The sequence below is a fragment of the Somniosus microcephalus genome, unplaced genomic scaffold (genome assembly GCF_052327205.1).
Source record: "Somniosus microcephalus isolate GS21.2 unplaced genomic scaffold, FLI_Smic_1.0 scaffold1088, whole genome shotgun sequence".
Classification (NCBI taxonomy): Eukaryota; Metazoa; Chordata; class Chondrichthyes; order Squaliformes; family Somniosidae; genus Somniosus; species Somniosus microcephalus.
The window spans coordinates 26,488-53,883 of record NW_028226275.1 but is presented as its reverse complement, the minus strand read 5'-3'; the positions used below and the strand labels follow the sequence as shown (position 1 = coordinate 53,883).

General features: G+C 47.9%; 1 protein-coding gene across 1 annotated transcript in view; it reads right to left on the bottom strand.

Moving 5' to 3' along the window:
- Positions 1 to 3,792: 3,792 nt before the first annotated feature.
- Positions 3,793 to 27,396, bottom strand: part of LOC147080857 (beta-catenin-like protein 1) — a 41,837-nt gene continuing 18,233 nt past the window's right edge. Inside the window, exon 4 of the mRNA XM_085981061.1 lies at positions 3,793 to 4,150. Within this exon, the coding sequence (XP_085837187.1) occupies positions 3,959 to 4,150 (192 nt within the window). The 3' untranslated portion in view covers positions 3,793 to 3,958. The remainder of the gene's footprint in view (positions 4,151 to 27,396) is intronic.

The window sequence follows — 27,396 nt, the reverse complement described above, 5'->3', positions numbered from 1 at the left end:
CACTCATGTCCAATTTCCTGCCCGCTCCCCGTAACCTTTAATTCCCTTTACTTCTAAGAAACTGTCTATTTCTGTTTTAAATTTATGTAATGATGTAGCTTCTACAGCTTTTGGGGCAGCATATTCCATGGACCTACCACCCTCTGAGTGAAGTAGTTCCTCCTCATCTCAGTTTTGAAAGAGCAGCCCTTATTCTAAGACTATGCCCCCTAGTTCTAGTTTCACCCATCATCGGAAACATCTTCCCCGCATCCACCCGATCCGACCCCTTCACAATCTTATATGTTTCAATAAGATCGCCTCTCATTCTTCTGAACTCCAATGAGTAGAGTCCCAATCTACTCAACCTCTCCTCATATGTCCATCCCCTCATCCCCGGGATTAACCGAGTGAACCTTCTTTGTACTGACTCGAGAGCAAGTATGTCCTTTCTTAAGTATGGACACCAAAACTGTACGCAGGTAAGAGAGTGACCATATTCTCGGACTTATCATATGCAAACAAAGCACGGGAGATCGACTAATGTGTATGAGATACATAATACATATATATTCAAAAAATCTTTTAGAAAGGATTTTTTTTTGTGCAATTTTTGCAATTTTTTTGCAATTTGTAACATTTGTAACATTTCATTTCAAATAGGCTGGTTGCTGCTTTCAGCCTGAAATGCTTTCATTACAAATGCTGCAAGTCAGGGTAGGTTTCTCAGCACTTCACTGAAATGAGGCCAAAGCAGGTGAAACATTCTGATATAGAGTGTTGAGAGTGAAATAAATTAAAAAAGTAATAGAAGTGTGCAAACAGCCGAACTGGTGTCACAGACAATTAGCATCCCCAGGTAGTATCCCCATTAGTATTCCCACTGGTGGGTTCATTTTATAATACAACTGGGCCTTCCATCCTAAAAGATTAACTGGGCTTGACAACCACATTGCTTTGCTTCTATCCTAATATAAGCCAAGGCAACATAAAACAAGTAAACATACTCGGTAGCACATTTCCCATTGAAAGTAATGGGATTTAGAAAAACCAATTAAATCCACAGATTGACTAGTTCCTCCTGATTGGGTCTCGCTTTCACTGGCAGTGATTTTGCTCAGGCTTGTTGAGCACCAACTCAATGGAGCAGTAATGGTCAAAAATCTTATAGAATGATCAGCTGCACAGGGTGCACGATTTCCAATCATTGCTTTGTCAGTGCTGAGTTTGTGAATTATTGGCTTGAAAACCTAAATATCACTAATGCAATGATGGATCTTAAAGTTGCAGCATTGCCAGAATTAGGAATTCAATTGTGCCATGGTCAGACCAGCTGGTTAAGTACTTTTACACAAAATAGAGTGCTAGTCCTGCATTATAAGCTTAGGTTTGCCTTCAGACCATAAAGAGAGAAGAGATTAATGAACCTTTTACATTAAAAAGAAACTGATATTCATTTCACAATACCAAAATTGCAATCAAAGACTGCCTCTCCAGGGCAAAGCACAGTAATGTCCTTCTGTGATCCTTCCGAACTAGATCTGTCTTACTAACAATCTAACATTGCTGATTGTCCATGCTAACTATGTGACGCTGTGGAGCAATCAGATCCCAGTATTGTGGGTCAATTGAATTTTTAGGAAAATATTTTAATCTATTTTTTGTCATCATGATAAAGCTCCATTTCACCTCTGCTACTCCTCTAACGCAGGTATTTTAACTTGCTCTGCCTAGCGTCTTCTCTGCTCCCTCCCAGACCCAGCTTGACTCAACTCCCTCCCAATTAAATCTGTCCAGAGTACTCCAGTTCGCCTTCTCACAGCAGTTGTATGAGTACCCTATGCACTACAGCTCCAAGCCATGCTCCCACCACAAACCCTCGCCTTGCACTCTGTTCCCTCGCCCTCAGCACCTTGCTGCCTCACACCCGGCTACTCTGATAATGACAATTCCCCACCTGCTTCTGCTGCAGCGCTACCGAGACATCACGATGATAGATTCTGTCCTGCTGGGTGCCTGTTACCATTCAGCCCCACTTCTTCCCAGCGCTAACCTTGGGTGCCACAGCCTTCCCAGTCATTGCATCCCACACACTCCTCCCCCCCAGAACCTCCTTCCTAGGCTTCAAGTCTCGCCCAATCCCAGCCTCAAGACCTACCCCCCCACCAGAAACCTCGACCCTCCATTCACTCAGGCCTGAGAGCTCTCCAGTTTCTCTCTCACTCGTGTGTTACTGTAGCTATATATGATAACAGAAATCTGGCTTGGAGTGGATATGCAGTCTTGCCAGGTCCCACACAAGGGTACAGCCTCAGCTCAGCCCCAGAAGGAGCCTCCCCTCCCTTCCAGCTCTCCCCTCACTCGCACATGTTATTGGTGCCTCTAGGATGGCCTCTCCCCAACTGGTGCCAGTATCAATCTCATATAGGTTAGCTGCCATGTTAATGCACGCCCTGAGCTTAACAATGGCAAACACCACAAATTTGAGTATATCAATAAAGCAACATGTGAAAGTGGGAGCTGTACAGAAAACACAGGGTGAAATAGACTTAGGGACTGAAAAAGTGACAAGATAGAGATTACAAAGTGTTTGAGAACCAGAGAGAGAGAGACAGACAAGAGCCAGACAATAAGAGTTAAGAGAGTGGTGGAGAAGCAGCAAGACCATTACAACAAGAGAAAGACCCCATTTTTAGTTGTGTTTCTGTAAGCAACACCAAAAAAACATTTTGTATCATTAGCAATGTTTAATTAAACCAGCCTATTGAACATTGCATACAAGTAAACTTTTTTTTGCCCTTTAGGACAGAGCTCTTTAAGGGTTTCGGCTAGAGATGATTCATATGCATATTTATGACGGGGTAGAAAAAAATCAGTTGTTGGGTAAAACACAAGATGCAACTTTCTGCTTTGCTATACTTCCAGTATTATTGTCAATGACTCAACATAGGATACAATTTAAAAGGAAATGTTTCAGAAATGAGGTTCAGTAATCTTATAACTGAGAAAGTATTTTAATATAATCTTCTAAATATTGGCTGCAATTTTCACACTCAAATATGAAGGGCATGGCAATTTGCTATAAGCGTTAATTACATGCTTCAGCTTTACTAAATACTTCGGGCCGTATTTTCCGATTGGCGGCTTCCTGCGTGCGGAGGCCTCCGATCTGGAAAAAATCTACGGACTTACCGGAGGGCTCCCGAGGTGCGTATACTTCTGTGTCTGGGCCTCTCCAACTCGAAATGCGCAGGGCCCACGTATCCCAGAGACGCAGGCTGTTTGCAAGCATCCCTGTGATCGTGTGGGGCATGGGGATCCAATAGGAGAAGGGAATCTCCCTTCATACACTTGACAGATAGACCTGTCAATATGAATGGAGATCACCCCAAAAACACTAAATAAATTTTTTTTTTTTTTAAATCACATTTTAAAATGAGTTGAAATTACAATAAATTAAATAGTTTAAACAAAAATTAATTTTTTGAAAAAAATTTAAGTTTTTTACGGGGCTAAAAATAAACTTACCTTTTTTAAAAAAGTATTTTTAAGTGAGGAGTGAATTTTTTTTTTTTTTTTTTTTTACTTTTTTCAACTCATGCTGGTAAAAGCAGGCCTCACTGCTTTTACCAAGCATAAGATTTCTAAGGATTTTCTGTGGGCAGAGGGTCTCCAGAAAGCAGAACTATCCGCCTGCAGAGGCCCTACTCTAGGGCGCACAAGCATTCGAGAGCATTCTTGACAGATCGGAAATGCCGTTCAGCGTATGCGCTTGGCATGCCTGAAACCGGCATTTCCAATGTCCCTAAGGGTGTGTACACAGCGCGTACACACCCGTAGGGATCGGAATATACGGCCCTTCATCTTTAGAACTGGAATGTAGTTTTCCCTAGAATTATATTCTACGTGTCTGCTGGATGTGCTTTGCTTTTGATTTAAATAAGGTAAAGCACACAATTACAATCTAACTTCAGGGACATCACAAATGAGGCTGGATACATTGCCCCTTAGTCATGAATCTTGTTACTGTACAAGAGGCTTTGCAGGGAAAAAAATATTTCAGGCTAAACAACATACCTAATGTGTTGTGAACGCCATCGGCCTCTTCTTTCACTGTCTCATCCAATCGTTCCAGGTTCTGAACTAGCAGTGCTACCACTTGTCCTTCCAACTAAATTAACACAGAAGCAGATAACATTATAACAAGCCACTTCAGCATGAATTGTTAATCCTTTTAATACTGAACATATAACACATTACAAACCACATTTTTGCTGATAAACACGATTCACTTACAAAAGAATCAGAGGCCAACATGTAGACATTTTCTGGTTGGCCAGTATTCTACTGACTTGTGGGTAGTTTGCCAAATCTCACAGAAATGGGAGCTGTGGATGATTGCTGGAGGGAACATTTTATGTCTGTATGCTGGTTATGAAGAACTGATAGAGTGGACACAGTAGCAGCCATTGTTGCCTCTCTTGTGGGGAAGGGCCCACAGTATAAGCACTCTACTATCTTAATTTGCCGATCTCCCTTGCAGAGATCATTCTCTTTCTCTCAATTCACCAGCATCAGCTTTTTGCACACTATAATAAAGCACAAAATGAGGTGTAACCTCCTTTGGGTGTGGTGTTTAAAACCGATAAGTGAAGAGAAGTCATAGACAAGCCTGTACCAAAAGTGAAACTTACATTGATGGATTCTCTTGATTTCCCATGAGGAGGCAGATTTTATTCATGACCTCCCATGCTGGGTGCCAGGCAGGCGCAGCATCCCTGAGGTATGCAGTGCCCGTGATTGCACAAATTGCCTCCTGGACCATTAACATGACTCACGTGTCTGTCCCAACTGCATGGGCCCACCGCATGGCGGGGACTTGCAATGAGACGAGAGAGTAGAAACAGGTCGGGATGTGACAAGTGGTGTTCCCCAGGGATCTGTACTGGAGGCTCAGCTTTTTACCATATTTATATAGCGACTTTAAAGTAATAAAAGGTCCCAAGGCGCATTCACAGAAGCGTTACAAAACCAAAACAAAACTTGACAATGAGACATATAAGGAGATGTTAGGGCAGATGAGAAAAGCTTGGTCGAAGAGGTAGGACTGGATTTTGTCAGCCTCGAGGAGGCGGGACTGCCGGTAAAGTTGCAGAAAGTGGGGACGGATGGCAAAGCCGCCCCCATCCCGACTCCGTGCCCTTTTGCCAGGAGGCGGGAAGATATCCTGCTTCGGGTCACATCTCCGAGGCAGGAAAGGGATTAAAATCCTTTTAACTGCCTGTTAACAGGTAGTTAACAGGCAGAAAAGAGGATTAGTCCCATGTTACCTTTTCTGTTGAAGGCTTCCCGATCTTGGAGAACCCCGCTGGGTTGGAGGAGTCGAGTAGGAGGTCTGTGGGGGTTGGAGGGGCCTGAAAGAGATGTAGAGGTGAGTGATGGGTGCAAGTGTGGAGTGCTAAGTATGTGATGAGTGTTAAGTGTTAGAAAATGTTCACTTACCTTTGTTTCTGCCTACAGCCTTCAGCCGTGGTGGTTCCAGTCCCGACATCTTCGTTGTAGATTTCACAGACTGGCTGTTGGATCTTCCGAACCAACCATCTGCTTTCTACAAAGTTGAAAGGTTTGATAAGTCCTGAACACAAGGACTCATCAAACTACACAGAATGTCATTGTTTGACAGCTTCATAGAGCTGTCAAACGCTGACATTTCTTCTTTCAAGAAGTCTTGACAGATGGCACGTCAGACTTCCCCCTAATTGGCCTGCTGAGCCCGCAGGGCGGGCTTAACAAGGTCAATCAGGGGAAAATCCCGCTGGTTGGCCAGAACATGATGGAGGCGGGTCATAGGCCCGGCAAGCAGCAGTCCCACCTCCAGAATGTCTCCATTCACAAAATCCAGCTTGTAGGTTTTCAAGAGTATCTTAAAGGAGCAAAAAGAAGTGGACAGGCGGAGAGATTTAGGGAGGGAATTCCAGAGCTTAGGACAGAGGCAGCGGAAGGTACTACTGTCATGGTGGAGCACTTAAAATCAGGGTTGTTCAAAAGGCCAGAATAGGCAGAGTACAAAGAAAAAGGAGGATTATAGGTCTGGAAGAGATTAGAGATAAGGAGGGGCGAGGCCATGGAGGGATTTGAAAAGAAGATGAGAATTTTAAAATCAAGGCGTTGCTTAACTGAGATCCAATATACAGCAAGGACAGGGCAGATGGGTGAGCGGGACTTGGTGCGTACTAGGGCACGGGCGGCAGAGTTTTGGATGACTTCAAGTTTATGGAGGGTAAAACTAGGGAGGCCTGGAATAGTCAAGTCTAGAGGTGATGAATGCATGGATGAGGGTTTTGGCAGCAGATAAGTTGAGATAAGGGCGGAGACAGGCGCTATTACGAAGGTGGAAATGGACGGTGTTAGTGATAGAACAGATATGGGGTAGGAAGCTCAATTCATGACCAAATGAGTGCCTGGATGAGTGCAGCTCCAACAACACTCAAGAAGCTTGACACCATCCAGGACAAAGCAGCCCGCTTGATTGGCACCCCAGTTACCACCTTAAACCTTCACTCCCTCCATAACTGGCGTACCGTGGCTGCAGTATGTACCATCTACAAGATGCACTGCAGGAACTCGCCAAGGCTTCGTCGGCAGCACCTCCCAAACCTGCGACCTCTTCCACCTAGAAGGACAAGGGCAGCAGGTGCATGGGAACACCACCACCTCCAAGTTCCCCTCCAAGTCACACACCATCCTGACTTAGAAGTATATCGCCGATCCTTCATCGTCGCTGGGTCAAAATCCTGGAACCCCCTACCTAACAGCACTGTGGGAGTACCTTCACCACACGGACTGCAGCGGTTCAAGACAGCGGCTCACCACCACCTTCTCAAGGGCAATTAGGGATGGGCAATAAATGCTGGCCTTGGCAGCGACGCCCACATCCCATAAACAAATAAAAAAATACATCAAGGTTGCGAACAGACTTGGTCAGCCTTAGACAGTTGACAGGGAGAGAGATCGAATCAGTGGAAAGGGAACGGATTTTGTGCTGTGAACCGAAGAATTTTGTCTCAAAGGTTGCAGACAGGTCCAGAAGGACAAGAAGGGATAGTTTACCTTTATCGCACTCAATTAGGATGTCAATTGTGACCTTGGTAAGAGCTGTTTCGGTACATAAGAGATAGGAGCAGGAATAGGCCACTTGGCCCCTCGAGCCTGCTCCGCCATTCAGTGATCATGGATGATCTTGGGCTCAAAGCCACTTCCCTGCCTGCTCCCCATAAATATTCACTCCTTTATCTTGTAAAAATCTGTATCTCCACCTTAAATGTATTTAATGACCCAGCCTCCACGGCTCTCTGGGGCAGAGAATTCCACAGATTTACAACCCTCTGAAAGAAGAAATTCCTCCGCATCTCAGTTCTAAAAGAGCATCCCTTTATTCTAAAACTATGCCCCCGAGTTCTAGATTTCCCCACGAGGGGAAACATCCTCTCCGCATCTACCTTGTCGAGCCCCCTCAGTATCTTATATGTTTCAATAAGATCACCTCTCATTCTTCTAAGTTCCAATGAGTATAGGCCCAATCTGTTGAACCTTTCCTCATAAGTCAACCCCCTCATCTCAGGAATCAACCGTATGAATCATCTCTGAACTTCCTCCAATTGCAAGTATATCCTTCCTTAAATAGAGACCAAAACTGTACACAGTACTCAAGGCGTGGTCTCACCAATACCCTGTACAGTTGTAGCAGGACGTCCCTGCTTTTATACTCCAACCCCCTTGAAATAAAGGCCAACATTCCATTTGCCTTGTTGATTACTTGCTGTACCTGCATGCTAACTTTTTGTGTTTCATGCACAAGGACCCCCAGGTCCCTCTGAACTGTAGCATTTTGTAATCTCTCTCCATTTAAATAATAGTTTGCTTTTTTATTTTTCCTGCCAAAGTGGATAACCTCGCACTTTCCCACATTATACTCCATCTGCCAAATGTTTGCCCACTCACTTAGCCTGTCTACATCCCTTTGCAGATTCTTTGAGTCCTCTGCACAACTTGCTTTCCCACCCATCTTTGTATCATCCGCAAACTTGGCTACATTACACTCAGTCCCTTCATCCAAGTCATTAATGTAGATTGTAAATAGTTGAGGCCCCAGCACTGATCCCTGTGGCACCCCACTAGTTATCATTTGCCAACTGGAAAATGACCCATTTATCCTGACTCTCTGCTTTCTGTTAGTTAGCCAATTCTCTATCCATGCTAATATATTACCCCCAATTCTGTGAGCTCGTATCTTATGCAGTAACCTTTTATGTGGCACCTTATCGAATGCCTTCTGGAAATCCAAATACACCACATCCACTGGCTCACCTTTGTCCACCCTGCTCGTTACATCATCAAAGATCTCCAGCAAATTTATTAAACAAGATTTCCCTTTCATAAAACTATGCTGACTCTGCTTGACTGCATTATGATTTTCCAAATACCCTGCTACTGCTTCCTTAATGAAGAACTCCAGCATTTTCCCAATGACAAATGTTAAGCTAACTGGTCTATAGTTTCCTGCTTTCTGTCTCCCTCCTTTCTTAAATAGGGGTGTTACATTAGTGGTTTTCCAATCCGCTGGGACCTCTCCAGAGTCCAGGGAATTTTTGGTATATTGCAACCAATGCATCCACTATCTCTGCAGCCATTTCTTTTAAGACCCTGGGATGCAGGCCATCTGGTCCAGGGGACTTGTCATCTTTTAGTTCCATTATTTCACCAAGTGCTATTTCCTTAGTGATAGTGATTGTCTTTAGTTCCCCCCTCCCTGTGGCCCCTTGATTATCCATTATTGGGATGTTGTTAGTGTCTTCTACCGTGAAGAGATACAAAATATTTGTTCAGTCTCTGCCATTTCCCCGTTCCCTCTTATTAATTCCCCACTCTCATCCTCTAAGGGACAAATGTTTACTTTAGCTACTTGTTTCCTTTTTATATACCTGTAGAAGCTCTTACTATCTGTTTTAATATTTCTTGCCAGTTTACTCTCATAATTCATCTTCTCTCGCTATTATTTTTTTAGTCATCCTTTGCTGGTTTTTAAAAATGTTCCAATCCTTTGGTCTCCCACCAATCTTGGCAACATTGTATGCCTTCGTTTTCAATTTGATAACATCCTTTACTTCCTTAGTTAGCCACGGATGGTGCTCTCTTCTCAAAATCTTTCTTTCTCACTGGAATATATTTTTGTTGGGAGTGGCGGAAGCCCGATTGGAAGGATTCAATCAAGGAATTCTGGGAAAGATGGGCAAAAATTTGGGCGGCAACATGTTTAAGAACTTGAGAGGAAAGGGAGGTTGGAGATGGGGCAATAGATGGCAAGGACAGAGGGGTCAAGGATTTTTTTTGAGGGGGGTGATAACTGTTTGTTTCTCTCTCCACAGATGCTGCCTGACCTGCTGAGTATTTCCAGCATTTTCTGTTTTTTATTTCAGATTCCAGCATGATATACCTATCAATTCCTCCAATAAAAGGCGAAGAGTTACGAAGGTGACTAAAGGTTTACCACATTCACCCCTTGTTTAGAATTAAGTCCGGCGGGGTGAAGTGTACTACCAATTCTGGTAGGTCAGTCTGTCCGGAGGCTTCGTAAGCCTCTCCGATCGCCGCAGCGGTGGTGTTGCCTTATCCGGTGCTGGTGCCTTATCCGGTGTTGATGCTGGTGTTTGCGTGGTCGGCGAGGGCTCGTGGGGTTCCGGCATGCCGTCTACCTGGACTGAGGTTGGGGGGGGTGGTGGCGGTGTTTCCGGATCGGCTGAGGGTGCGAGGTCTCGTAGGGAGACAGTGTCCTCCCGCCCGTCTGGGTACGCCACGTAGGCGTACTGGGGGTTGGCGTGCAGGAGGTTCACCCTCTCGACCAGGGGGTCCGTTTTATGGGTCCTCACGTGTTTCCGCAGCCAGACTGGCCCCGGGGCGGTCAGCCAGGTTGGTAGAGTGGTTCCCGTAGTCGACTTCCTGGGGAAAACGAACATTCGTTCATGGGGGGTGGTGTTAGTGGCCGTGCAAAGTAATGACCGGATGGAGTGCAGCGCTGTCGGGAGGACTTCTTGCCAGCGGGAGGTTGGGAGGCCCTTAGACTTTAAGGCTAAGAGGACGGCCTTCCATACCGTCGCGTTCTCTCTTTCCACCTGACCGTTACCTCTGGGGTTGTAGCTGGTGGTCCTGCTTGCTGCAATACCTCTCTCTAGGAGGAATTGCCGGAGTTCCTCGCTCATGAAGGAGGAGCCCCGGTCGCTGTGTATATAGTTCGGGAACCCGAACAAGGCGAAGAGGGCATTCAGGCACTTAATGACCGTGCTACTGGTCATGTCGGGGCAGGGGAAGGCAAAGGGGAAACGGGAGTACTCATCAACGATGTTGAGGAAGTACACATTACGGTCAGAGGACGGGAGGGGCCCCTTAAAGTCGATGCTCAGGCGCTCGAAGGGGCGGGTGGCCTTGATCAGGCTTGCTCGGTCCGGCCTATAGAAGTGCGGTTTGCACTCCGCACAGGTCTGGCAGTTCCTGGTCATGGTCCCGACCTCCTCGATGGAGTAGGTCAGGTTGCGGGCCTTAATGAAATGGTAGAGTCTGGTGACTCCGGGGTGGCAGAGCTGGTCGTGGAGGGTCTGAAGCCTATCGATATGCGCGCTGGCGCATGTCATTCGTGAAAGGGCATCAGGGGATTCGTTCAGCTTGCCTGGCCGGTACAAGATCTCATAATCGTAGGTGGAGAGCTCGATTCTCCATCTCAAAATCTTGTCATTCTTGATTTTGCCCTTCAGCTTGTTATTAAACATGAAAGCCACCGAACGCTGGTCGGTGAGGAGGGTAAATCGTTTGCCTGCCAGGTAGTGCCTCCAGCGCCGTACTGCCTCCACGATCGCCTGGGCCTCTTTCTCGACCGACGAATGTCAGATCTCGGGGCCCTGTAGGGTCCTTGAGAAGAAGGCCACTGGCCTCCCCTCCTGGTTTAGGGTGGCGGCTAAGGCGAAGTCGGATGCGTCGCTCTCCACCTGAAAGGGGATGGACTCGTCCACTGCGTGCATCGTGGCCTTGGCTATGTCTCCCTTAATGAGGGAGAAGGCCGCGCACGCCTCCTCCGTGAGGGGGAAGGAAGTGGCTTTCAGGAGGGGGTCTGGCTTTGTCCGCGTAATTGGGTACCCATTGGGCATAGTAGGCGAAAAGCCCCAGGGTTCTCCTAAGTGCTTTAGGGCAGTGGGGGAGGGGTAGCTCCATGAGGGGGCGCATTCTTTCTGGGTCGGGGCCGATGATTCCGTTCTCCACTACGCAGCCGAGGATGGCAAGGCGCGTGGTGTTAAACATGCATTTCTCCTTATTGTAGGTGAGGTTCAGCCGTTGGGCCGTACGGAGGAATTTCTCCAGATTCGCGTCATGTTCCTGCCGGTCGCGGCCGCAGATAGTGACGTTATCTAGGTAGGGGAATGTAGCCTGCAGTTCGTTCTGGTCAACCATCTGGTCCATCTCCCTTTGGAAGACCGAGACCCCATTAGTGACACCGAAGGGGACCCTAAGGAAGTGGTATAGGCGCCCATTCGCCTCGAAGGCGGTATACTGGCGGTCCTCAGGGTGGATAGGGAGTTGGTGGTAGGCCGACTTCAGGTCGATGGTCGAGAATACTTTATACTGTGCAATCTGATTGACCATGTCAGATATGCGGGGGAGGGGGTATGCGTCCAGCTGGGTATATCTGTTTATGGTCTGGCTGTAGTCGATGACCAGGCGGTTTTTATCGCCGGTCTTTACGACTACGACCTGGGCACGCCAGGGGCTGCTGCTCCCCTCGATAATGCCCTCTTTCAGGAGGCGCCGCACCTCAGAGCTAATGAAGGCTCTGTCCCCGGCGCTATACCGCCTGCTTTTGGTAGCGACGGGTTTGCAGTCAGGGGTAAGGTTAGCAAACAGAGAGGGTGGCGGGACCTTGAGGGTGGATAGGCTGCAGGTGTTACACGGTGGGCGGTTTAACGTTTGCTGGTTGTTGACTGTGAGTGGGGGGAGGGGTCCACCGTATGCTAGGGTTACGCTTTGGAGGTGGGATTGGAAGTCCAGCCCTAGTAGGACGGCAGCGCAGAGATGGGGGAGGACGAGGAGTTTAAAGTTTTTATACTCCGTGCCCTTAACCGACAGGGTCACGACACAGTAGCCGCTGATGTCCGTGGCGTGGGACCTCGATGCCATCGAGATTCGGCTGCGCGTTGGTAGGACAGAGAGGGAGTAGTGGCTCACCGTGTCTGGGTGGATGAAGCTCTCCGTGCTTCCGCTGTCGAACAGGCAGGTCGTGGCGTGGCCGTTCACTTTGATGTCCATCATTGACTTGGACAGATGGTGCGGGCGGGCTTGGTCCAGGGTGACGGAAGCTAGTGTGTAGCTGAGCGAGTCGTTGTCATCTGCGGGCGAGGCGGTCGGGCGTGGTGAGTAAAATGGCGTCTCCCACGAGGTAGGGCCCCATGAGGCACTATTGGGGTCGGTTGCCTTAATCAAAGATGGCCGCCCCCATGACTCATGTGTGGGGATGCTGGCCTCAGTTGCCCTAAACAAAGATGGCCGCCCCCATGACTCATGTGTGGGGATGCTGGCCTCAGTTGCCCTAAACGAAGATGGCCGCCCCCATAGTTCGCATGCGGCACTGCTGGCCTCTGAGGATCCGCTCCTGCAGGCCTTGGAGAAGTGGCCTTTCTTCAGGCAGGTTTTACATATGGAGTTCTTGGCTGGGCAGCGCGACCTCGGGTGCTTCTCCTGGCCACAAAAAAAACAGCCGGCGGCCCGATCGCGGATGCCCGATGTCGGGGCCGGTGCCGGGGGTGGCGGGGCCGGTCGGGTCCGGGACGCCGACGCAGAGGTAGGTCCCGGGGGCGGCGCTGGGAAGGGTGCTGTGGTAGGGGTCGGGCCCGAGTCCCAGGGTCGCGAGCAGTACCTGGTGAATGCTTCCCGATCTTGGTGGGCCACTTCCAGGGAGATAGCGAGGGCTTCAGCTTTTTCCATGCTGAGGTCTTTAGCTTCCAGCAGTCTTTGCCGTGAGTACTCGGACCGTAGGCCTTTCAGGAATGCGTCGCGGATATTATCTTCAGTATTTTCGGCTGCCGACACCGATTTAAAGTCACAGTTCCTGGCGAGTGCATATAGCGCCTGTGAGAATTCGGCTACTGATTCTCCTGGCTGTTGCGGCCGTGATCTTAGGAGGTGCCTAGCGTACATGTAGTTTACCGGGGTCCGGTACTTCTGTTTCAGCAGGTTGATGGCGGTCTCGTAGGTAGTCATGTCCTCGATGAGAGTGTATACTCTCGGGCTCAGTTGTGCCTGCAGGACACTTAGTTTGGATGCCTGAGGGACGCTGGATTCTCTCAGGTATGATTCGAAGCAGACCAGCCAGTGTTTAAAGTCTGCGGCTGAGTTTGCTGCTCGTGGGTTCAGGTCCAGGTACGGCGGTCTGAGGGCTCGCAGCCAAGCTGGCTGGTGTGGCTGTGCTCCTGGGAGCTGCGCTGGTGGCTCCTCCGCCGGTTGTGACTCGTTGTCGGACATCATTAAATTTAGTCAATAAAATTGATATACCTATCGTTCACTATCGTATCACTGTTAGTAGTTAGCACTGTTCACCACTGTTCGTTATAACTGTATCACTGACCACTATTGTATCACGGTACGAGGTCGCCTCTTGCCACACTGCTATACCTGGGATGACCACTGCCGACTCCGCCTTGGCTCCACCCACCAGGCCAGGTATAAAGGTGAGCGACTGGCTGGTATTCCTCCTGCTTGGATCGGATCACCCACGAGAGTGGGCTCTGTTATTTAGTCAATAAAATTGATATACCTATCAATTCCTCCAATAAAAGGCGAAGAGTTACGAAGGTGACTAAAGGTTTACCACACAGCATCTGCCGTATTTTGCTTTTGTATAAATGACCATTTGGTCTGTTTTTGGTGGCGTTGGTCGAGGTATGAATATTAGCTCCTATTCCTCTTCGAATCGTGTCACCGGATTTACATCCACCCGGACATGTAAGCAGGGCCTCATTATAATGTCCCATTTTAAAGAGAGAACACCTCTGACAAAGCCACAACCTATCAGTACTGCACTAAATAATAAGACGGCTGGCTTCTTTGAACCAGGTGTGAATTAAATGAGTCTTAACATCTGGTGAGGTGAAACAATGTCTAAAAGCCCAAAACCAGACCGTGCAAGTGTGTGGTCATCAACACCTCTAGATGTTTAGCCACATGCCTTAGTGTCTATAGGTTGAAAAGATTGCTGGCTTTATTCAGCCAGCCAATCACCTTGAACTCTTAAGAAGTTAGAGTATAAAAGACCATCACATTTTGTGCATCAGCAGTTCAGCCTGTCTTGTTGTGACCCCACGTGGATGAATTATGCTCTGTTAACTCATATAATTTGTACAAAGTGTATACACTGTTTTTCCACTGAGGAACGTGGCTTATTTCTTTGGCAAATAGTTAATTTCAAGGTTATCCGATTAGCTCCTTGTGAGCTGTTTGCAGACTTCTAGCAAATTAGATTTTGTCTGGGTTGCTGGAAAAGACAATATTTCTGTGCTGTTAGATTCAGCATTTATTCTTAAGAAGCCAGCAAACCAGAATTAGTCAGTGATTCTCTCTGCCACTCACCCAATCAAATTGGCCTCCAGAATATCTAACATCATTTACACTTACATTTTCATAGTCCTGCAATTCAGTAACCATCATGCTCCAGACAGCATTTGACCACCTCTATCTGCACCTATCCTTATAAACCCCAATTCCATTCCTTCAATCTAATGTGGTTTTTTTTTTTACAAAAAAGGTCTTAATTGAGAAAACATGAACTGTTTTATTCAAAAATCGATTCCACATATTCACGATTTCAAGGGGAATCTCAGGTATTGTCTTAGGATTAACAGAAAATGCTGGAAAAACTGAGCAGGCCAGGCGACATCCGTGGAGAGAAAATAGAGTCAACGTTTCAGGTGAACCCTTTGTCAAGTCTTGACAAAGGGTTCACCTGAAACGTTGACTCTATTTTCTCTCCACGGATGTTGCCTGGCCTGCTGAGTTTTTCCAGCATTTTCTGTTATTTCGGATTTCCAGCATCTGCAGTATTTTGCTATTGTCTTAGGATTGTTGATCTTTAAATTGTAAGCAGGTCTAGGCAAAGGCCAGTGTCCTTGCACCAGCTAGTTGCTTAACCTTGCAGCTCACGCTCTGCAACATTGAAATAAACACTATTATAGTACAGGTAGACTACCTTTTATCCGAACTTCCGAAAACCGAAACCCTCTAAAAACCGAAGGTTTTTTCGTTCAGCGCAAGTCGTGTGCACGACATGACCAGAGTGGCGCACGACCCCGACCCCCGCCGACGACCCCCTGCGGACCCCCGCCGACCCCGACCCCCGCCGACCCCGACTCCCGCCGACCCCCACCCCTCGCCGACCCCCCCGCCGATCCCGACCCCCCGCCGCCCCCCACCCCCGACCCCCCCCGCCAAATTTCCCAGTCTTATAAAATACCTTCCGAAATCCGAAATTTTCCGAAAACCGAAACACGGCTGGTCCCGAGGTTTTCGGATAAAGGATAGTCTACCTGTAATAGTGTCAGGTGGTTGTGGGTTTAAACCCCACTCCAGGATGGGAGCACATAATCTAGGCTGACACTTCAGTGCACGACTGAGAGAATGCTGCACTGTTGGTGGTGCCATCTTTCAGATGAGACATTAAACTAGGGCTCAAACTGAGGTCCTGTCTTGTTCAAGTGAACATAAAAATTCCATGCACGATTCAAAGAGAAGTAAGAGTCTTCTCCAGGTGTCCTGGTCAATATTTAACCATCAAGATTAACTGGTGAATTAGCTCATTGTTATTTGTGGAACCTTGCTATGCGTAAATTGTCATGTTTGCCTAAAAATACATCGATTATACTTCAAAAGTAATTTAGTAGCAAAGGGCTTTGCGATGTCCTCAGACGCTGTTCAAATTTGTGTGTTCTTTCTTTGTAAAGCTACCCACGTTACGATTTGCTTCATAATTGGAATATTAACGATAAGCTACAAAAACATCTAAAGCTCAAGCTTACACACTGCAAATCTTTTCACCCAGTTTGCTGATTTGTTGGAACTCATCCTGGAGCTTTGAAACTTCTGTTTAGGTTCAAGGCAAATAGGTCAGCTTTGAAGCTCAATTATTAGCCACTGTTTTCCTTTTCTCCTACCAGCCCAACTAGAAATCCCCTATTCTCAATCTGCTTTCAAGGCAAAGCTTGCAAGTTTTGGCAGCCTCCAGCTTCGAAGCACAATGGAGAAAAGAAATACAGGACTCGTTACCTCTGCTTTAATAAAACCTGCAAGATTTGTTCTGAAAAAATATATTTTTTAAATATATTTATTTTAAGGCTGTGCTGATCAAAATCAATCCATAATAATCAATTCTCCATGGAATACCAGCTACAACACTCACTTCTACTCCTGCCAGTGTAGTTAGCCGTCTGTAATGTAAACTATGCCACGGGAAAGCTCTGGGCTTATCCCATGGTACTTCTGTGCTCTCAGCAACCAAGGACAATTTACGTCCAGCTGCACTTCCTTATTCCAGAAAAAAAATAACTAATCAACCCCGTCGTATTGTAGAACAAGTCACATCTTAATCTGTACAGGATGGTTACTAATATTGCAACACTAATGGATATTTGACCTTCAGTTTATTAGCTCGTCAGTTAAACTGAGGTTATTAAACAGGGTGCCAGCATGTTCAAATTTACTTCGACAACCATCATTAGAAACAGCCTCAAGGTGGAAGAGCTTTAGTTGAATTAATCAGCAGTTAACAGGCCTTTATTAGGTATATCTGAAAAAATACCAAGAGTGACGGAATACATTCTCAGCTAAAATGTGGTAGACTTCTTGTGTGCTTTGACTAGATTTTTTTTTAAAGAATGACCAGCTGGAAGGGGTTGCCAGGATGTATGACTGAGGCACTGGACTCATGCAAGAAACTACTAGATGTTGTGACATGATAACATGGGTTTGGTTTTCTGAAAGATTGAGCTGATGGGCTTTTTTCCAATCCAAACGTCATCTTGTGATCAGAAATAAACCCATCCATAGCAAAGTCTTATTTCTCCAGTGCCTGGCCACCAGGCACTTTACAAGAGTACAGTATCACTTTTGCCCTGGGATATCTGCAGTACACCCAGTATCTCAGAGAAGAATGAGTCAAGTCTGGCTAATCCGTTACTACTCAATCCATGATCATTCTGTTGTCCCTAGTATTCCGGTAACCATGGTCCGAAGACATGCAACATCCCATCTCTCCCTTCCTTATCTTTGCAGTAAATAGAATAAACCCTGTTAACCTAAAGTATACCAATGCCCAGAACTGCACTAACATGTCTTCCTGAAGGTGTGCACCCCTTCCCCATCTCTGCCAACGCTCACATAAAACCTCCACCTTACAAGTGAATCGCTTGGATAATTTTGACTACATTAAGATAGCTGGGGTCAGAGACCACTTGGATGTAGTTTTCCAGTAAGCCTTCTTTGTTGGCAGGTCCCTAAAAGGAACAATGTTTCACTGAACTTAAGTACCTAATACCCCATGACCATGTCGATAAATGGGAGGTGAATATGCAGCTGCAGTTAGACAAGTGATTGAGCAGCCAATTGTTACAAGAGATTGGTAACCATGAGAATCCCTTCAATATATTAAAAAGGATAAAACCAAAGGATGACTAAGAGGACCAAAGTTTTCCCACTGACTAAACTATTTCAAAGCCTGCCTTTTATATTGAGCTATCCCTAATCTGCTGAGGTAGTGGTCTTGTGGGCAAGAGCTGCAATGGTATTAAGTTGGCTGGCTTTCCATCCACTATCCATTAACAAATCACACCATGTAAGTGAAGCCAAAGTAGAAGCTGACACCTTATAGATGCATGATATATGGATAGTTTCAGGAGATCCAATCATCTTTAGTTTTTCAAAGAGATATCTGGGAAGAAAAGGTCATGACCCAGACAAAAGATGGGAAATAGTTTATGCAGAATCTTGAGATAAATATTGGGCATCACCAGCAATGGCATGCTGTTATACAGCTGACATATGGGATCAGACATTTCAAACAATAAATTCTGCCCTCCAACAAAGTATGGAGACTATCCAGCTAAATCCTTTGATCATCTCAATTTTGCGCCATTTCCCAATTTACATTTTATCCACCAGTCAGTATCGAATCTCTCTTGTCCATCATCCAAAGTGCACATTGGATATTATGAAACATTACTTATTTTTTCCTATTCAGCCAAATCAAGGAGCACCAGGAATAAAGAACTGAGTTGGGCCTTTTGAAGTTATAACATTGGCTGGTGGAGGGCTCCATGAGTAAATCTTATCTTGAAGCAATTATCAAACTGAATCTCCATCAAGTTTCCCACAATCTCCTGAAAGCAGGCTTCAATTGCTTGGGTTGCTGATATCCTCAGGCACAATGATGAATTTTTAATTATTGTGTCTGCAACAGTTCTATAAGAACATCAATTTCTATGGCTCTTTAGACCCCCTCAGGATTGGTTCTGCCATCTGTTAGGCAGTCCTCAGCCTCCTCGAGATTGTCCCGATTGCCCAGTTGTTGGGTAATATTGTAAGGTTTTCTTCTCTTAAACAAGCCCTGCATTTTTAATTTATGCCCAGCTACTTCAACATAGAACTCAACAAAAATGATTAATTCCATACATCCATATTACTGTTATCACTTTGCGTTCTTCAAAATAATCTGGTGCTTGCTGACCTACATTGGCTCATAGTCCCCCGATGCCTCCAATTTAAAACTCTCATCCTCGTGTTTATATCCCTATGAGGCTGCACTTCTTCCTGTATTCTCTTCCAGCCTGGCAACCCTCGAAGAACTCACTGTTCCTCTAACTCTGGTCTCTTGTGCATCCCCCGCTCCTTTCGCCTTACCAGTGCAAGCCGTGCCGTTAGCCGTCCAGGCCCCACACTCCAGAATTCCCACCCTAAATCTCTCGATCTCTTCACTATTCCCCAAAACCCACCTCTTTGACCAAGGTCATCCCTCCAAATATCTCCTCCTTTATCTTGGCATCCATGTTTGCCAGATTACACTTCTGTGAAGCACCTTGGGACGTTTTTCTACACTGAACATGCCAATTGTTATCATAAATGGAAGTTGTTATCTTCAGACTGCAGGACAGTAGAACCCGAGAGGGCACTCTGTCTTTTAAAATATATACCTGCATTTTGTTGTGTTTGACATCTCTACCTCCAGCTTCTTCACATTCCTCTTGGCTTTACTGATAAGCGTGAGCAAAAAAATAATTACATCTCCCCATTTAAGGATAGCTGATAATACAATTTTTCCAATCTACAAGAATCTAAATCCGCTACACTAGCTGATGCTCTGATCAAAGCTGCAGATCAAAATCGAGTTTTTATTACAGCATATATACAAGTAACATTTTTGAGGATGTAGAACAGCGAAATAGCCAGCGATTTCTAGAGTTCAAACATGGCTGTATGATGTCACAATTTTTGTACAAATCAATTTGCAACTCATAGTTTTACAAGTACTAAAATAACATGGTAGATACAAGAACAAAAATATCATGATGTACTGAAAATTCCACATCTTCAGTATTTCAGGTTCATAATATATTCAGGTTTTTATATAATATACAGAGTTAAGTTTGAGTCCTTTTACCCTTTTTATTCTAGGTACTGTCGTAAGTGAGTTCTTGTTCATGTCTTCAAGAATATTCACACTTGCCCAATTTATAGTCACTTTTCATGGCGCACTCAGGAGAACAAACAAAAAAAATCAATCTTTAGCAAAAAGCAAAATACTGCAGATGCTAGAAATCTGAAATAAAAACAGAAAATGCTGGAAATACTCAGCAGGTCAGGTAGCATCTGTGGAAAGAAAAACAGTGTTAACGTTTCAGGTCGATGACCTTTTGTCAAACAATTTGATTTGCACAACAATTGTGACATTATCATTGTTGTACTCTGTAGAAATCATTGGCTACTTTGCTGCCTGACCTACTGAATATTTCCAGCATTTTCTGTTTTTAAATCAATCTTTAGACTTGCCTTAGATACCAGTTCAATCTTGTGAATCCATAGGATCCGTCTCACGTCTTTGAGAAGTGGCAGAATGGTAACACCAGACCTTGTTTTTGTGCATGTTTATTTTTTAAAGGTTTTAAGTACTAACCAAATTCTCTGAACAAAACTCAACAAGCAAATTCATAGTAGATATTAGACTATGTTAACTGTTAGTATTAAGAAACCACCTCTCTACAGGAGACTTCAGATCAAACTCAATAATTATCTAAAAGTTCCAAGCTCATAAAAAAACTACTGAAACAATTACAGGGGCTCTGCGGAATTTGAACAACTGTTTCCTAAATTCAAAAGCACCTGCCGGCCACAGGTAGCGTAGTGGTAATGTCACTGGGCTAGTAATTCAGAGACCAGGACTAATGATCCAAAAACGCAAGTTCAAATGCCACCATGTCAGCTGGGGAATTTAAATTCAGTTAATTAAATAAATCTGGAATAAAAAGCTAGTATCAGTAATGGTGACCATGAAACGATTGGATTGTCGTTAAAACCCATCTGTCGTCCTTACCTGGTCCAGACCCACAGCAATATGGTTGACTCTTAACTGCCCTCTGAAATGGCCTAGCAAGTTACTCAGTTGTAACTAACCGCTACAAAACAAGATAATAAGAATGAAACCGGACAGGCCACCCAGCATCGACCTCGGCTACGGACACGGCAACGGCATACCCAGCCCAGTCGACCCTGCAAAGTCCTCCTCGCCAACTTCTGGGGATTTGTGCCAAAACTGAGAGAGCTGTCCCACAAACTAGTCAAGCAACAGCCTGACAGTCATACTCACAAAATCATATCTTTCAGTCAATGTCCCAAACACCTCCATAACCAGATCATACCCAATAGGGGTGGCGGCACAGTGGTATACAGTTGGAAAGAGTGGCCCTGGGAGTCCTCAACACTGACTCCAGACCCCATGAAATCTTATGGCATCAGGTCAAACATGGGCAAGGAAACCTCCTGCTGATTATCACCTATTGCCCTCCCTCAGCTGGTGAATCAGTACTCCTCCATGTTGAACACCATTTGGAAGAAGCACTGAAAGTAGAAATGTACTCTGGGTGGGGGACGTCAATGTCCATCACCAAGAGTGGCTCGGTAGCACCACTACCGACTGAGCTGCCCGAGTCCTGAAGGACATAACTGCCAGCCTGCGACAGGTGGTGAGAGAACCAACATGAGGGAAAAACCCAACTTGACCTCGTCCTGACCAATCTACCTGTCGCAGATGTATCTGTCCATGACAGTATTGGTAGCAGTGACCACCGCATAGTCATTGTGCAGACGAAGTCTCGTCTTCACACTGAGGACATCCTCCATCGTGTTGTGTGGCGCTACCACCGTGCTAAATGGGATAGATTCAGAACAGATCTAGCAGCTCCAAATTGGGTATTCCACCACAAAGTCTGCCTCACCAACATATGGGGATTTGTGCCAAAACTGGGAGAGCTGTCCCACAAACTCATGGCCCGGCATATCCCTCACTCTACCATTACCATCAAGCCAGGAAACTAACCCTGGTTCAATAAGGAGTGTAGAAGAGCATGCCAGGAGCAGCACCAGGCATACCTAAAAATGAGGTGTCAACCTGGGAACGCTGCAACACAGGACTACATGCATGCTAAAAAGCAGAAGCAGCATGCGATAGACAGGGCTAAGGGATCCCACAACCAACTGATCAGATCAAAGCTCTACAGTCCTGCCACATCCAGTCGTGAATGGTGGTGGACCATTAAACAACTAACGGGAGGAGGAGGCTCCATGAATCTCCCCATCCTCAAATGACTGTGGAGCCCAACACACGAGTGCAAAAGACAAGGCTGAAGCGTTTGCAACCATCTTCAGCCAGAAGTGCGGAGTGGATGATCCATATCAGCCGACTCCTGAAGTCCCCACAATCACAGAAGCCAGTCTTCAGCCAATTCGATTCACTCCACGTGATATCAAGAAACGGCTGAGCACACTGGATACAGCAAAGGCTATGGGGCCAGACAATATCCCGGCTATCGTGCTGAAGACTTGTGCTCCAGAACTAGCTGTGCCTCTAGCCAAGCTACAACACTGGCATCTATCCGACAATGTGGCAAACTGTACAGGTATGTCCTGTCCACAAAAAGCAGGACAAATCCAACCCGGCCAATTACAGAGTTTACTCTCAATCATCAGCAAAGTGATGGAAGGTGTCATCGACAGTGCTTTCAGGCGGGCACTTACTCACTAAAAACCTGCTCACTGATGCCCAGTTTGGGTTCCGCCAAGACCACTCGGCGCCCAATCTCATTACAGCCTTGCTCCAAACATGGAATTCCAGAGGTGAGGTGAGAGTGACTGCTCTTGACACCAAGGCAGCATTTGACTGAGTGTGGCATCAAGGAGCCTTAGTAAAACTGAGGTCAATGGGAATCGGGGGGAAAACACTACTTGCTGGAGCACAAAGGAAGATGGTTGTGTTGGTTGAAGGTCAATCATCACAGCCCCAGGACATCGCTGCAGGAGTTCCTCAGGGCAGTGTCCTAGGTCCGACCATCTTCAGCTGCTTCATCAATGACCTTCCCTCCAACATAAGGTCAGAAATGGGGATAAACGCTGATGACTGCACAGTGTTCAGCGCCATTTACTACTCTTCAGATAATGAAGCAGTCCATGCCCGCATGCAACAAGACCTGGACGACATTCAGGCTTGGGCTGATTAGTGGCAGGTAACATTCGCGCCACAGAAGTGCCAGGTGTGGTAAACCACTTTTATCGTTACACTATAGTTATCACTGTTGTATTGTTATCACCGTTATCACTGTTGTATCACGATACAAGGTCGCCTCTTGTCGCGCTGTTATACCTGGGCTGACCACCTCCGACTCCGCCCATGGCTCCACCTACCTGCCCAGGTATAAAGGTAGTCGACTGGCTGGTATTCCTCCTTGTTGGACCCGATCACCCACGAGGGTGGGCTCTGTTATTTAGTCAATAAAAACCTTTAGTTACGTTCCTAACTCGTCGCTTTTTATTGGACAAATTGATAGGTATATCAATTTTATTGACTAAATTTTAAAGATGTCTACTACTGGCCAGCCAGAAGCCCTCCCAGAAGCACAGCCACACCAGCCGGCTTGGCTGCAAGCCCTCAAACCACCGTACCTGGATCTAAACCCACAGGCAGCAAACGCAGCCCTCAACTTCAAACACTGGCTGGACTGCTTCGAATCCTACCTGGAAGAATCCGGCGCCCCGCAGAGATCCAAACTAAGACTTCTGAACGCCCAAGCGAGCCCGAGAGTATACGCACTCATCCAGGACACGACTACGTACGAGGCCGCTATCAACCTACTGAAACAGCAGTACCGCAGCCCGGTAAATTACATGTACACCAGGCACCTCCTAAGATCCCGCCCGCAACAGCCAGGAGAGTCTGTAGCTGAATTTTTACGGGCGCCAAGAGCACTCGGCAGGAACTGTGACTTTAAAGCGGTGACGGCTGTTGAAAATACGGAAGATAATATCCGCGATGCCTTTGTGAAAGGCCTACGGTCCGACTACTCACGGCAAAGACTGCTTGAAGCTAAAGACCTCGACCTGGACAAAGCTGAAGCCCTCGCTCTCTCCCTGGAGGTGGCCCATCAGGACCAGGAGGCGTTTTCCAGGTACTGCTCGCGACCCTGGGACTCGGGCCCGACCCCTACCGCAATACCCTTCGCAGCGCCGCCCCCGGGACCTACCCCGACCCCTACCGCAATACCCTTCGCAGCGCCGCCCCCGGGACCTACCTCAGCGTCGGCGTCCCGGACCCGACCGGGCCCGCCACCCCCGGTACCGGCTCCGACATCGGGCACCCGCGATCGGGCCGCCGGCTGCTTCTTTTGCGGCCAGGAGAAGCACCCGAGGTCGCGCTGCCCAGCCAGGAACTCTACCTGCACAACCTGCAGGAAGAAAGGCCACTTCTCTAAGGCCTGCAGGAGCGGATCTTCAGAGGCCAGCAGTGCCTCATGCGAACTGTGGGGGCGGCCATCTTCTTTCACGGCAACTGAGGCCAGTATCCCCACACGTGAGTCATGGGGGCGGCCATCTTTGATCAAGGCAACCGACCCCAATAGTGCCTCATGTGAGTTATGGGGGCAGCCATCTTCTCCGCCATTTTGTCCTACCTCGTGGGAGACGCCATTTTACCCACCACGCCCGACTGCCACCGGGCCCCCGGACCCGACGACCGCCTCGCCCGCAGACGACAACGACTCGCTTACCTACACGCTAGCCTCCGTCACTCTGGATCAAGCCCGCCCACACCACCTGTCCAAGTCGATGATGGACATCAAAGTAAACGGCCACGCCACGACCTGCCTGTTCGACAGCGGAAGCACGGAGAGCTTCATCCACCCAGACACAGTGAGCCACTACTCCCTCCCTGTCCTGCCAACGCGCAACCGAATCTCGATGGCATCGAGGTCCCACGCCACGGACATTAGCGGCTACTGTGCTGTGACCTTGTCGGTTAAGGGTACAGAGTATAAAAACTTTAAACTCCTCGTCCTCCCCCAGCTCTGCGCTGCCGTCCTACTAGGGCTGGACTTCCAATCCCACCTCCAAAGTGTAACCCTAGCATACGGTGGACCCCTCCCCCCACTCACAGTCGACAACCAGCGAAGGTTAAACCGCCCACCGCGTAACACCTGCAGCCTATCCACCCTCAAGGTGCCGCCACCTTCCCTGTTCGCTAACCTCACCCCCGACTGCAAACCCGTCGCTACCAAGAGCAGGCGGTACAGCGCTGGGGACAGAGCTTTCATTAGCTCTGAGGTGCAGCGTCTCCTGAAGGAGGGCATCATCGAGGGGAGCAACAGCCCCTGGCGTGCCCAGGTCGTGGTCGTTAAGACCGGCGATAAAAATCGCCTGGTCATCGACTACAGCCAGACCATAAACAGATACACCCAGCTGGACGCATACCCCCTTCCCCGCATATCTGACATGGTCAATCAGATTGCACAATACCGCGTATTCTCGACCATCGACCTTAAGTCGGCCTACCACCAACTCCCTATCCACCCCGAGGACCGCCAGTACACCGCCTTCGAGGCGAATGGGCGCCTATACCACTTCCTTAGGGTCCCCTTCGGTGTCACCAACGGGGTCTCGGTCTTCCAAAGGGAGATGGACCGGATGGTTGACCAGAACGGACTGCAGGCCACATTCCCCTACCTAGATAACGTCACCATCTGCGGCCGCAACCGGCAGGACCACGACGTGAATCTGGAGAAATTCCTCCGTACAGCCCAACGGCTGAACCTCACCTACAATAAGGAGAAATGTGTGTTTAACACCTCGCGCCTTGCCATCCTTGGCTGTGTTGTAGAGAACGGACTCATCGGCCCCGACCCCGAAAGAATGCGCCCCCTCATGGAGCTACCCCTCCCCCACTGCCCTAAGGCACTTAAGAGAACCCTGGGGCTCTTCACCTACTATGCCCAATGGGTGCCCAATTATGCGGACAAAGCCAGACCCCTCATGAAGTCCACATCCTTCCCCCTTACGGAGGAAGCGTGCGCAGCCTTCTCCCTCATTAAGGGAGACATTGCCAAGGCCACTATGCACGCAGTGGATGAGTCCATCCCCTTCCAAGTCGAGAGCGATGCATCCGACTTCGCCCTAGCCGCCACCCTTAACCAGGAGGGGAGACCGGTGGCCTTCTTCTCAAGGACGCTACAGGGCCCTGAGATCCGACACTCGTCGGTCGAGAAGGAGGCCCAGGCGATTGTGGAGGCAGTACGACGCTGGAGGCACTACCTGGCAGGCAAACGATTTACCCTCCTTACCGACCAACGTTCGGTCGCTTTTATGTTTAATAACAAGCTGAGGGGCAAAATCAAGAATGACAAGATCTTGAGGTGGAGAATCGAGCTCTCCACCTACGATTATGATATCTTGTACCGGCCAGGTAAGCTGAACGAACCCCCCGATGCTCTGTCACGAATTACATGCGCCAGCGCGCAAAGTGATAGACTTCAGACCCTCCACAACGACCTCTGCCACCCCGGGGTCACCAGACTTTACCACTTCATTAAGGCCCGCAACCTGCCCTACTCCATCGAGGAGGTCAGGACCATAACCAGGAACTGCCAGACCTGTGCCGAGTGCAAACCGCACTTCTTTAGGCCGGACAGAGCAAGCCTGATCAAGGCCACCCGCCCCTTCGAGCGCCTGAGCATCGACTTTAAGGGGCCCCTCCCGTCCTCTGACCGTAACGTGTACTTCCTCAACATTGTTGATGAGTACTCCCGTTTCCCCTTTGCCTTCCCCTGCCCAGACATGACCAGTACCACGGTCATTAAATGCCTGAACGACCTCTTCGCCTTGTTCGGGTTCCCAAACTATATACATAGTGACCGGGGCTCCTCTTTCATGAGCGAGGAACTCCGTCAGTTCCTACTAGCGAGAGGTATTGCAGCAAGTAGGACCACCAGCTACAACCCCCGAGGGAACGGCCAGGTGGAAAGAGAGAACGCGACGGTATGGAAGGCCGTCCTCTTAGCCTTAAAGTCTAAGGGCCTCCCAACCTCCCGCTGGCAGGAAGTCCTCCCGACAGCGCTGCACTCCATCCGGTCACTACTTTGCACTGCCGTTAACGCCACCCCCCATGAACAAATGTTTGTTTTCCCCAGGAAGTCGACTACGGGAACCACTCTACCAACCTGGCTGACCTCTCCGGGGCCCGTCTTGCTGCGAAAGCACGTGAGGGCCCATAAAACAGACCCCCTGGTCGAGAGGGTGAACCTCCTGCACGCCAACCCCCAGTACGCCTACGTGGCTTACCCAGACGGGCGGGAGGACACTGTCTCCTTACGAGACCTCGCACCCTCGGGCACTCCGGAGACACCACCTTTACCCCCCCCCCACCACCCCCCCAATTCCAGCCCAGGTAGACGGCATGCCGGAACCCCACGAGCCTTCGCCGACCACGCAGACACCAGCACTAACACCGGATAATGCAGCACCGCCGCTGCGACGATCGGAGAGGCTTACGAGGCCTCCGGACAGACTGACATACCAGAACTGGTAGTACACTTCACCCCGCCGGACTCAAATCTAAACAAGGGGTGAATGTGGTAAACCACTTTTATCGTTACACTATAGTTATCACTGTTGTATTGTTATCACCGTTATCACTGTTGTATCACGATACGAGGTCGCCTCTTGTCGCGCTGTTATACCTGGGCTGACCACCTCCGACTCCGCCCATGGCTCCACCTACCTGCCCAGGTATAAAGGTAGTCGACT